Consider the following 13618-nt stretch of genomic DNA (forward strand, 5'->3'; position numbering starts at 1 on the left):
GTCTTTCCATTTATTTAGGTCTTTAATTTTTTTAGCAGTTAGTTTTTAGCTTTCCATGTACAGATATTTCACTGATTCATGAGAAAGAAATAAATGTTTGCTATTTTAAGCCACTGAGATTTTGGAGTTGTGCAACGTAAACTATCTTATCTTCATATATTCACCTAACCTCACCTTACCCTCCAGGGCTACTTCTGTCCGTGATTTCATATCCTATCATTTCCGCCTTTCCCTTCTCTAAGAGCTATTGTTCCAGTTACATATGACTGCATAACAAACCACTTAAAACCTTAAAGCAACAATGATTTATTGTTTCTCATGATTCCCTGGGTTGGCTGGGCTCACCTGCATGGTTCTTCTGTCCAATGTAGGTAGCAGAAGGTCACTTATGCAGTTGCATTTGGTAGGAGCTTGGCTGGGCTGGCATGTATAAGATGGGCTTTCACCCTTGGGGATCTCTCTCCATGTGGTCTCTCATCTTTCAGAAGTCTAGCTCAAGATTCTTCACAACATGGAGCTTTCTGAGAGGGTAAGTGCCCATGTGCAAGTCCTTATCAAGTTTCCACTTGCATAACATTAGCTACTGTTTCATTGGCCAAAGCAAGTCACATGGCCAAGCCCAGAGTCAATTTAGGTGAAACTATGAATGACGGGGATTCCAGAAGGCATGTATTTTGGGAGACCTTCAATATAAGTCATTACTTAAGCATTAGCAATGAATATTCAATTTTAAAAGTATTTTGTTTAACAGTAACCCTTAAGGAACAAATAAGTGCCACCTCTATTTTACAAAGAAAGAGACTGGGGCTCAGAAATCTGGACACCCAGAATCATACAATTATACATGGTAGAATAGACTTGACCTTAGGTCTTATTACTCCAAGTCCTGTGTTTTCATATTGTATCACAGCTGCCTTTGGCTGAAAACAACCTGTGCTATCTCACTATGATTTCCATAAATAAAATCATCCATTTTTCCAAATATTTCTTATAGAGCTTAGAGTTCCTTATTTTTATACTCCTGTGTAAATGTCAATACTAACAGATCACCACTGACTAACAGGACTTGTGTTGCTGGTGTGGAGTTGGGTTGGGTGGGACTTACAGAGAAAAATGTATATTGAGAGAGAATCCACATTCTCATTACTGCTTTCAATTTCTGGATGCTGGAGAATAAATCTCGAGGAGAGTAAAATCAGATCTGGCTCAGTGATGCAGCCGCCATGGGAACCAATGGCCCAGGATCAGAGATCCAGGGAAACTACAGCCCTGCTTCCAGACCCTCCCTGGATGAGGCGCTCCCTTGGGGACCACCCTCTGCAGAGTCTTGTCTGGTTCCATACTGTCGGCCTCCAGCCTCCAGGGGACACTTTTCATTAGCAGCTTTGGCTGGCCGGGCCTTTAATCCATTCCCTTCACTCTTCTTGTTATTTTCCTGGTTTGGAGAGAAAGAAGAAAAAGTTTAACTGTAAACCCATTACCTCTGAACAACTCCCACCCCCCTTATAGAGATATCTTTGTTAAGGAGCTTCTCCTTTATTTAAGCAATCTCAGGCTGCTCTGGCTCATATGACATTCTGACTTCACACAAGAGAGGCCAATATGAAGTGTCACAGGGTAAAGGGCATTAGAAAACCAAGTCACGCTGACCACGGGAGCTCAGCAAAATTGCAGCATGTGATTACTAGGTGCGGAAACACTTGTCTCTGTGGGCCTGAAGCTTAAGTAGCCCGCCTTCCCATCTCAGGGCTATCGATGTCCCCATCAGGAGGTCACGTACCTTATTTTGTGTTCTATAATACTCGTTTAACATATACTGATATTTGGGTTGATTGAGACCAAAGAAGACAGCAAATCTCCCGCCAAGGAATTCACAGGCTGAAAGAAAGAACCAGCGCTTTGTTATGGTGAATTAATAACTAGAGCTGAGAGTCGGCGGAAGTACCGAGTGTAAACTTGCCTGCCAGGGCTGACAAAAGATTTCACCCACTCTGGACTCACCCAAAATTCTAGGACTCAAAGGGTGTTTGTTAAATCTTCTGTCTTCATGTGTGATTACATCTCATCCACCCTTTCCAGATGAATATATCAGGAGAGACTTCCAAAACACTAATAACAAGTATATGACTGGTTCTGAGCAATCAGAAGAGATGCTGCCTATTTCTGTGCCTATCAGCTGATCATCGGCTGTGAGTATATTTCAAATTATACCAAATATGTAATCCAGTGTTACCAAGACTCATGCCAGAAATTCTTAGCAGCAGTTTAAGGCCTTACTTGCCTGCTTTCAGTCGCAGTAGCAAGGTGACCTGTAGGCTCAGTGCTGTGACTGTTAGAATCAGGGACAGAGGTTTAACATGAATAATGAGTGGTTTCCTGAAGCTCCTAGAAATGTTTTCCCTTAAAATTACTGGACGTCTGAGCCCTCCTATGACAGGGCTTTCTGGCTCCCATGACTCATTCATTTCTTGGAGTATTGCTCTTAGCATGCATCAGAATGATGCTCTATTTCTAAAAAATGTGTTTTATCTTTCCAAAAACACTTTAGCGCTTTAAGCAGTTTGCTTGCCACAGTGCCTAGTACATGTATAGAAGAGAGGTTTTTGAAATATTAGAATAAATATTGGGAAGTTTTCCTATTTGTAACCTACTAGAACTTGAAATTTTTAAAATAATTAACTACCACCACTGTTATCTGGGTTCCAGCTCTACCCAAAGTCTCTGTGTAGAGACCAGGGTGCTGACCACTAGCATATTTATGCCTCCAGTACAATCTGGAAACCCCAAGCAGAAACACTTTGATGCTACAGCTCTGTTCGGAGCCCTAAAGGCCGCCGGACTCCCTGTGCGTCCTGTCCCTGCTACACTGTCAAAGCCTAACATGGAAATCACTGTAGTCCATGTTCTCCCACATATGCCCTTTGAAGCTGGGTTAGGTTTTGCCCCTTTCACCTGACCTAATCTCCTAAAGCTCCTTCCCTCCAGAACATGTCAGCTCTTCAAACAATCTTGTCCCAACTAGAGCACACAGCTCTCCAGAAGACAGCCGTTCTTCTGCCAATGTATAATGGTTGAGGTGATTGGTATTTCACCTGGATTCCAAAAGTAATTTCCAGGTCACTCAGCCTCCACCCTGATGCAAATGAGCTTATTTCTTTAAGTCCATTACCATCTGACTAAATCATCCCTATCATTGCTTTTTACTGTAACTGAAAGACCCGACCCCATCACTTTCATGGTCCCCAAACTGGCCTCAGCCAGACATACTTTCATAGCACTGTTAAGCCATATGCCAGCATTCCCATGTGTCCCAGTCAAGAGTCCCTATGTTCCTTCTACCTTGGCAATTATGACAACAAACTGTGATTACAGGCATGTCTACTGGCCTATGTTATCCATTGAATACTGAGTCTTTTGAAGGCAGAGGTTTTCATTTGTCTTTGTGTCCCAGGGTCCAGCACAGTGCTGAGCATGTATTGGCACTCAGTTAATGTTTATTTAATGAATGAATAAAGATCAGTTCCGAAGAGTTATATTTTCTCAGATTTTTAAAGTTGTTTTCCCTTCCTATCATATACACAAGCATATGTAAGGTAGAAGGAAATGAGGAATTAGATGTCACCAGTTGTGAGTGTAAAGAAAACTGGTGGAAGTCAAGCAAAATAAGATTTAGTATTCCTTCTGTTACAAATAGCCATTTTGGCCGTTCACTAAGCCCCTGGGAGGTGTCAATAAAGTTCTTGTTCATAGCAGGTGATTATGTCAAGGGAGCTTGGAACTGTGATATATAATAATAGTTAAAAAAAAAACTTGGAAGTTTATTCAGGTGAAGAGTCAGCCCTGGAGGACTGATTATTGTCTTCAAATATTTGACACTCTGTCCTGTGAAAGAGGAATCTGGACTGGCTTTGTAGGGCCTTAAGAAAGACATCTAGGATCACTGGGAATAGCTTTATAAAAGGCATAATATAAGATAGGATTTACTCAGAGTTGGAAAAAGATGGAAGGGTGAAGTTCTAAGCCTTTGGGGATGTTCAAGCATGGATCTGCAAGTGACCAGATCGCCACTTTTTCAGGACACTGTGGAGTGGTTTAAACTATTGGGAGTCCCACGTTACTTTCAGAGTCTGAAAGTCTATATTTAGGACAGAAAAAATAACCTTAACAGTACTTACTAGAAAATGATGTTCTTGCTATTTGCTCTACCCAAAACCATAGGTAGGGTCCCCATGAAAGTTTAGGCTGAAAAAAAATCAAGTTAGAGAAATTAATAATAGGAGTGGTGACTACACAGTCTTTCATGTAGAGTCTTCAAAATGCTTTGTAATAAGTTCCATTTTCTCTCTCATAGATGAGAAAACTAAGATTTATCAAAATTATAAGTTGACTATAGATGGATTTAGAAAGCAAACCAAGGAGAACAAGTTTAACTTAAAACTATAATTTCTATAAACCTTATCTTTTAATTTCACTTTCACTCAGCCCCAAGTTCACTAATATTGATATTCTAAGCTTACAGGATCAAGTGTGGAATTCTGTTTCTCTTTTTCTTCCTCCTCTGTGCTGTATTCTTCCATGATGTCTCCATCAGTGAAATGGATTATTCTTTTGGGAATGGTCCTTTTGGGAGATCCACTCTTCTCTAGTTCTAACGGCTGGAAACTGTCTTTTTCCATAAGGGAACAAAATAACTACTTGATCAAAAACAGGACACCTTAGGGCAAGTCACCCAAGGCAGTGTTTATATAGCTGAGAGGTGTCTAGTTATTTTCAGTGGATGGTAAAGACAGAGAGTTCAGACATAATTATGGCTATGATCTCAACAATTCTTCAAATTCAAGAGAGGACGAATGTTCAGTTCTGCACCAAAATGGAAAAGATTCAATTAGTTGTGACAATGTGCATTTCCGGTCTTCAAACAAAAATTTCCACAGGGTTCCTTTACCCTTTATTAATTGCAAAACCAGCAAATGCTAGTAGGAAGAGGTCATTGCCCTGTGCAAGTTTCTCAATGATTTCAATAAATATTGAGACACAATATGATAGTGATTAAGAGTACAGACTTTGAACAGACAGGAGAAAATATTTTCCAAATATATAACCGGTAAAGGATTTATTTTCAGAGTAGGTAAACATCAATTCAATAGGTAGAAGACAAACAACTCAATTAAAATAGGGGCAAAGGATTTGAATGCAGATTTTACCAAAGAAGAGTTACAGATGCCAAGCAAACTTAGGAAAAGATGCTCAATGTCATTAGTCATTAGGGAAATGCACACTGAAACCACAATAAGATTTCATAACATACTCACTAGAAGGCTAAAATTAAAAACAGTAACAACCTAAATGTTGAGGAGTAAGTGAAGCAACCAGAACCCTCATACATTGTTAGTGGAAATACAATACGGTACAACCACTTTGGAAAACAGTTCTGCAGTTTCTCAAAATTTAAGCATATGCTTGCTGTCTAATCATGAATTTCCATGCTCTTGTGGGTTCAGAGATCCAATTCCAACATAGGGGGAGTTTCCCCTGCCAAGGAGCAATTTTCAAACTGCCAGGATACTGGTTGGGTGTTCCACAATTCAACCTAATTCTGATACTATCTACCCAGAGATAGCACTAGGTCCCACAGGTCAAGGGTCCAAACCCACAGGGCTGTCCCTTCCCCACACTTCAGATGCCAATAGCAAGCCCAGATTGTTACCTGCGCATCTAACCTACTGGCCATAAATCAGAAGTTCTATAAATCAGAGGTTCCCAGGACCCCTTCCTTGGGTCTGGCTAATTGGCTAGAGTGGCTTACAGAATTCAGAAAACCCATTCACTCACTAGATTACTCTTTATTATAAAAGGATGTAACTCAGGAATGGACAGATGGATAAGATCAAGGTATGGGGAAGGGGTACAGAGTTTCCATGCCCTCTCTGAGCACAACACTCTTACCTGGTCTCCATATGTTAGCCTACTTGGAGGTTCCCCAAGCCCTATCCTTTTGGGTTTTTACGGAGGCTTCATTTCATAAATCACTGGAGATCACCCAACCCTCTAACCCCATCCTCAGGTAGGTCCAAAGGTCACCTCATTAACAGAACAACACACCTTTGTCTTTCTCACTACTTCCAAGGGTTTTAGAAGCTCTGTGCTAGAAATGGTGAATAAGACCAAATACATATTTGGGTCTAGATATTTATCCAAGAAAAATGAAAACATATATACATCTAAAGATTTTTTTTTTTTTTTTTTTTTTTGAGAGGGCATCTCTCATATTTATTGATCAAATGGTTGTTAACAACAATAAAATTCAGTATAGGGGGGTCAATGCTCAATGTACAATCATTAATCCATCTCAAGCCTAATTCTCGTCAGTCTCCAATCTTCTGAAGCATAACGAACAAGTTCTTACATGGTGAACGAATTCTTACAGAGTGAATAAATTCTTACATGGTGAACAGTACAAGGGCAGTCATCACAGAAACTTTCAGTTTTGATCATGCAATATGACCTATAAACCATCAGGTCAAATATGAATATTCATTTGATTTTTGTACTTGATTTATATGTTGATCCCACATTTCTCCTATTATTATTATTATTTTTATTTTTAATAAAATGCTGAAGTGGTAGGTAGATGCAAGATAAAGGTAGAAAACATAGTTTAGTGCTGTAAGAAGGCAAATGTAGATGATCAGATGATCAGGTGTGTGCCTATGGACTAAGTATTAATCCAGGCTAGACAAGGGCAGCAAGACATCCACGGATGCAGAAGATTTCTCTCAAAGCAGGGGGGGTGAGGTTCTGAGCCTCACCTCTGTTGATCCCCAAATTCTCACCTGATGGCCCCCCTGCGACTGTGCCTGTCTTAGGTTGTTCCTCCCTTGAGGAATCTTACCCGTCTCTGGCTAACCAGTCATCTTCCGGGGCCATACAGGGAAATGTAAAGTTGGTAAGTGAGAGAGAAGCCATATTGTTTGCAAAGGTTAGCTTTTTACTTCTTTGCAGATTTATGCACTGTGGCTTCTATGCCCAGCACTTGTCTCGAGGTATCTTTACCACCTGGAGGAATTATGATACTCGGTAAATTCGATATGAGGCACGAATTCTATTTAAAGTTTGTAATTAGGAAGGAAGAAGAAAAGCTATAGATGTAGCATATGAAGGAAACTTGGGAGGATTGATTATTTCTTTGACATATCTTCTTGTATAGTACCTTAAGTATGTATAGGTTTTAAACTACTAACTAATTTGCACACACATATTGACATAATAGGAATACGGTGACATAAACAAAGCAAATCTATAATTACCAGCCATCTCCAGTGAAGCCAAGAAAACCATTTAGGCACCCTAGGCATTTGTGAAAATTTATCTATGATATGATGGATATTTTCCAACTGTACTTGAATAAAGATTTTTATGTCAACTCACAGCAGCTTTATTTGTAAGAGCCCCAAATTGGACTCCACCCAAATGTCCATCGACTGGTGATGGATACACAAAATGTGTTCTATCTATTCAATGGAACACCACTCAGTGGTGAGATGTAATGGACACTCATATATGTGACACTGTACATTCTCCTCAAAAGCACTATGCTAAGTGAAAGAAGCCAGACACTATATATTAAATGATTCCATTTATGTGAAATTTTATAAAAGGTAAAATTATAGTAGTAGAAAATAGATCAGTGTGTGCTAGGGGTAAGAGGATAAGGGGAAGAGTTTACTCCAAAGGCACAACAGGGAAATTTGGGGGTGATGGGAATGTTCTAATAGCTATTGTGGTTGTAGTAGCAGTTACCCAGTTGTATACATTGGTTAAGATAGATCAAATTCTACAATTACTACTGAGTAATTGTATTCTATTTAAATTATATCTCAATAAGCTGATAAGCTTTAGAACCAGACTTCCTAGGTTCAATATCCTTTTACCATATATCCCTGTGCCTTGGTTTCCCTACCTATAACATAAGAATAACACACCTTGAGTATATGTTTGAATATAGCACCAACCTTATAAAATTGAGGATTAAATAAATAAAGACAGGTAACGGAATTAGAACAATTCTTAGCAAATAGTAAGTGCTTAATAAAAGCTAGATATTATTGAATACTTATTTTAATAGTATATATGTCTTAATTACTACTGAATATAATTTAAGATTATATCAACAAATATGGCCAACTGAGTTGATGTGGAAGACTTCATCCTGTTCCAAACACACAGAAATACTGGATAAAGTCAAACAAAATATTGAATCAGGTTGCACTAAGGAAGTAAGAAAGATAGAGACAGAGAGAGAAACAAAGAATGCCAGTTTAAGTGTCAGAAAAAGAGAGAAAACTCATATTCATAAGGGTGAACCGAAGTTGAGATACTTCCTGAGAGTTTGTGAACTACACGTAGGCTTTGGGGCTAATGTTTTAATACTGGTACAGAGAGGAAAGAGTCCAAATCACAGATCCCACATGTGTGGGGAGCTGAAATGAAGCTTCCTGTATAAAACTAAGACAATGAAGTACTATTTTTTCTATAAAATAGTAAGAAGTATTTTACTATATGGACTAGAAAAACTACCCACTGGCTTACAAAAGTGGCAGTAATCTGTCACCTCCTGGCAACACAGGTAGAAACAGTCACTTGAGAAATATTGGAACCTTGGGCCAGCGCCATACACTGGTATGTGGCCCAGATTCTTAGTCCTTAATACAGTCCCAGCTCTGAAGAGAAGCTGAATGACCTAAAGGCAGGGTAAGGCACAGAACTGTCAGATGCAAACACAAAACCACCCTGCAGGGATCCTCCGACAAGCCAGGGCACACTGGATCTCTACTCAGAACACCCCATAATGAGGACATGCCCATTGCAAAAACTTACAAGTCACGTGGAGAAACCAACCCTCATGAGGAAAGTTCAGAGGATGAAAAAGTAGGAGAATCCTCAGCCACGAATTAGGAATAATAGAATGCAAAACTTTAAAATGAATCTGTTTTATATGTTCAAAGAGATAAAGAAAGAAAAACATTATCACATCCAAAAGGAACAGTTTGATTCAATTCTAGAAGTGAAATACGTAGTTGACATAGGGTAGGTTGGATGTAGATTAAACAGTAAGGAACTCTCTCATAACACAGCATAAAGAGATATATATTTATATGTTTTAACACAAAAGAAAAGTTATGAGATACAAACAATAGATAAGAAAGTTCTGATATGTTTATGGGAGTTTCAGGAGAAGTGAATAGAAAGAGCATTTGAAGAGGTAATGGTTATGAATTTTCCATATTTCCCTACTTGAATAAAGACACAAATCTTGAAGTATGAGAAATCTGAAGAATACTTGGGTAAATAAAAATTAATTCAAGTCTCGATGATGGAAATTACAGAAAATCTTCAAGTTTACTATAGATAGGGCAGATTGCTCACAAAGAAATAACAACTAGATCATGACTGACTCAACTCAGCAACAGTGGAGACAAGAAGACAATTGATCATTGCCAAAAAGAATTCAATACCCAGCTAAACGATTACTGAAAGAGAGTTAAATAATGGCATCTTCAGACCTATTAAATACTATGAGTTAACCATTCCTGCATCTTCACTGAAAGACGAATAGGATTGCACACCAACAGGAAGGAAACTGAACCCAGAGGTAAGAGTGAGATGTAAGCAGCAAAGGAAATGTCGATGAATCAGTAAGCAGAGTGATAAATCTTGATAAGCAGTGACTTTCAAAACACTATTTCGGCAGGGAGCAGACATAACAAAATAGTATGAAGTGTTAGATAATAATAACAAGTATATGAGGAGTTGACCTCTGAGTGTTGTTTTAGAATAGGTTGGATAAAATAGGTTCTTAAGTACACATGTTAACAATTTAGAGGTAACTAAAAAATAATGGAATTAGAATGTACAGCTTCAAAACCAGTAGAAGACAAAAAAGAATCCAACAGAAGGCAGAAAAGAGGAGAGAAAGAGACCAAAGAGAAAGCTTGATTAATGGAAACACTAAATATAATACTATAAATAATTCCAGATAAATCAGCAGTCATAATAAATGTAATGAATTATCAGCCATCTATCAAAAACAAGATAGCAGATTGAATTTTTAAAAGATTTTTGGCCAATACAAACAAGGATTAAATACACACATGTATTTATATTCATATATATACATGTTTATGTATATATATATATATATGAATACATCACAGATCTTACTGGAACAATGCTGAGTTTTGCCATTGTCAAAGGTCAAGTTTGCAAAAGATTCAATTTGTCATCCTCAGCAAGGTAATGTGACACCTACCCAGCCCAGGGTCCTCTGAGGAGACTTGAAGATAGTGTCCCAGACTTAGTGTCAGTGTATCACAAAAGAGCCTCAGTAAGAAATAGGAAGAGAGTTCTTGCCATTTAATTTTGGAAGCAAAAGAGCAACAAAAAAACAACCATTTTGATTCGGTGTGTACGACCAACAATATGCTAAGCATACTATTGCACAAGTAAATATTGTCAGTGCTAGGAAAATAAAATACATTCTACACCAACGATAGAAAGAAAATGAAAACATTTTCAAAAAGCAACTCACCTACATTATTTCTCTGCATTTTCTTCTATTGCTTTAATGTGTTTTGTTTAGTTTTGAAAGAAAGGAGAGCAAAATTTGGTGCTAGGCTTTGTTGGGTAGACAATAAATTAATGAAACTGGGCAGAGGCCACTTGAAGCCCTTGGCTGTGTTGACGTGGAAGTGTTCTCTTGTGTGTGTCTTAGAGGGTGGAACATGTTTGACTTGTGGGAAGGTCGATCATATTTACACATTTGGCATTAAATAAACCCAGTGGCCCTCAAACTCCTCTTCATTGTAAAATCATCTGAGGGTCTTAAAAAAATTCCAAGACTAGACCACTTAAATCACAATCTCTGGGAGTGGGAGACAAGCACCAGCTATTTCTGAAGCTGGCTGCATGACCCCAATGTGCAGGCACGCTTGGGAACCAGGGCCCTAAGGGGAATGGCAACAGGTGTAACTTTTAAACTGGAACAGAGCCTTGTGATTTAGGGATTTGATGCACTTCAGAAAAGCTCTAACATCAAGCCAATGCCAAGACATCTTATTTTTTTAAAGAGGGTTTTTTGCTTTCTTTCTGAGCCTTTCTCCCCGCCGTGCTGCAGCTAAAAAGTGTAAATACCAAAAGTTTAAGAATAAGGGTTAATAGTCTCATTATAGTTAATTTACTGAAGACCATCTTCCAACTCACACATTTCCAAACCAAATGAAGTACCCTATCCTCCATACACCTGGCTCACCCTTATTACAGGCTATTGATACCTGCTGGCCCTCTGAAGGAAATACTAGCTTCTATTTCTAATGATACTAGTGTTGAAAGAGAAGGAGAAAGAGAACATGAGTGAGAGGAAGGGAGAGGGAGCAGCATAGGTTACAGTTCATAGTGAACTGCCACTGTTTGCTGCCACCTAATGGACATATAGCATGTACTACACAAAATTCATCTGTAGTCATAGTGCCTATGATACAGAGGAGCTCAATCCCGATCAGGGTGGAATCTATTTTTATTTACAAAAACCTTGGGAGCATCACCAACTTCACACCAAGTGCATAAATGTGGATATTTTTGTAAGCGGTGCTTTCAGAAGGCCAAATATTCTCTACAACATGCTTTTTACCTTAGTTTAATTCTTGCAGGCACCTCCACTTTTTGTTTCTTAAAACCCCAAATCTAGTTTACCAAAGATTTTTCCTACGTATATAATGTAATTAACAGATTCATGTAATGAATCTCCCTGACCTTTCAATATTGGAGTACCTCAGGGCTCAGTGACTGGATTTCTTCTGTGTTTTATCGACCCCCTTGGTGATCTCAGTCGGCTGTATGGCTTTAAATACTATCTACACACACATTTATATCCAACGTTTATTTCTCCAGGTCGGACTTGTCCCCTGAATCTCAGATTCATGGCTCACACTCTCCCCTCGACACCTCTTCTTGGATGTCTGACGGCCACGTCCTAACATGTCTAATCGTTGTTCTACTATTACCTCCTCCTTCCAGCACCCCGGCTCCCCATCCCCGCCCCAGTCTTCCCATTTCAGGAAATGGCAACTCCTGTTCTTCAGTTGCTCAGACCAAAAACAAGAGTGGAGTCACTCTTGATTCTTCTCCTTTCATCACACCTCCCATTAAATCCTTCATGAAATGCTCCTGGATACTTCCAGAATCCTAATTCCTCCACTCCACTGCCCACACCCTGGTCTAAACCATCAGCCCTCACCTAGATTATCCAGTGGCCCCCTGCAGTCTATACTCAGAAAGCAGCCAGTCCTTAAATCCTAATCGCATCCTGTCACTCCTGTTTAAAACGCCCCAGGGGCTTCCCACCTCACCCAGAAAACCGGAAGTCTTTGCAATGGCGCCCAAGAGTGTAGATCTGGCCTCCAACACTTCCTGACCTTATTTTGCACCATTCTTCCCCTTCCTCGTTATCACCCCAACTGCACTGGTCTTGCTGTTCCCCCGACCTCGCGGACTCACCTCCCCCACAGGACCTTTGTGCTGGCTGTTCCCTGGACTGTTTCTTCACTTCCTTCAGATCTTTAATTCAAATGGTCTGCTCACAGCTCCTCCATCCCACTTCCTTCACCTCCACCATTCAACATCTTGTTTTTCCTCCTTAGCACTTATCATCACACTGAACCTATTTCTTTTCGTTTGTCTGTCTCCTTCCTCCCTGCACCCCCACCCGCCAGCACCCCCTCCAGCAGAGGGGCTGGGGTTTGTCCTGTATTCTCCTTGCTCAGTCTCCTACCTGACCAGAGGCGGTAACTCAGTATTTGTTTAATAAATGAATCATGTTTAGTTTATTTTAATGGGTGGGGGAAGGTATCATCTAATGAACTGGAAAAATAAGGAGACAACAGACCTGTAGTTGCCTTTATTTCCTGATGTTAAAATGGCTACCTTTCAATGTTCTCTGATAACATTTACACTCTGATCCTTTGCTGAAACACAGCATTGTAACCTGTTTTCAACAAGGTTAACACACTAATTCTGCATCTTGGCATTTAACTTCCAGAAGGTATGATACCTAAACTTTCCTAGGATTCTTGTTTTCATTAATCCAAAATGTTTTTAAATGAACCAGGTCAAAAGACAGCAAGGAACTGTCACTGGGTGATTACACAAGGGCTGATGTGCACTGCTCGCAAGGGCCACTGCGTCCCCCTGCTCCCACCTTGCCCTCTTCCCCGAGGTGGTCTAAAGGCCACAGCCCTGGGGAGAGCAGGGATGGGCCTTCACAGTCCTGCCTGGCAGAGCAGCACCCACCCATTTCTCCAGGCCGCTTCACCCGAGGAACCCGGCCCCCGCCAGTGACTCACCCTAGTAGGCGGTGGCAGGGTAGTGAGGAGAGACATGGAGTAAGAACAAACTGCGGGTGTAAACATACCACTGCTCCCCAGTGAGAACGCTGACAGACCACCGCCTGGCAGGCATCTTCTATTTTCAGTACTGAACTGTGTGCATGCACCCACTGTGAGTTGAGTGACATTACTGACGTGCCTGTCTAACGATGGCAGATGATGTGGGAAATCCTTTGAGA

At 40.0% G+C, this 13618-nt stretch overlaps 1 protein-coding gene across 2 annotated transcripts; it reads right to left on the bottom strand.

The window, feature by feature from the left end:
* Positions 1–10775, bottom strand: FAM177B (family with sequence similarity 177 member B). Of its 2 annotated transcripts, none has more exons than XM_037014036.2 (5): positions 10593–10775; positions 4518–4860; positions 4176–4242; positions 1781–1878; positions 1–1435 (listed from the first exon to the last, which is right to left on the bottom strand). In XM_037014036.2, the coding sequence occupies exons 2-5, from the start codon at positions 4674–4676 to the stop codon at positions 1262–1264; spliced, it is 498 nt and encodes a 165-aa protein (XP_036869931.2). In that variant the 5' UTR covers positions 4677–4860; positions 10593–10775; the 3' UTR covers positions 1–1261. The 2 variants fall into 2 exon arrangements, with proteins under 2 accessions (XP_036869931.2, XP_017521539.2); XM_017666050.3 differs by having other exon boundaries at positions 10589–10775.
* Positions 10776–13618: the final 2843 nt, after the last annotated feature.

The sequence above is a fragment of the Manis javanica genome, chromosome 14, assembly GCF_040802235.1.
Source record: "Manis javanica isolate MJ-LG chromosome 14, MJ_LKY, whole genome shotgun sequence".
In the NCBI taxonomy this organism is placed as follows: Eukaryota; Metazoa; Chordata; class Mammalia; order Pholidota; family Manidae; genus Manis; species Manis javanica.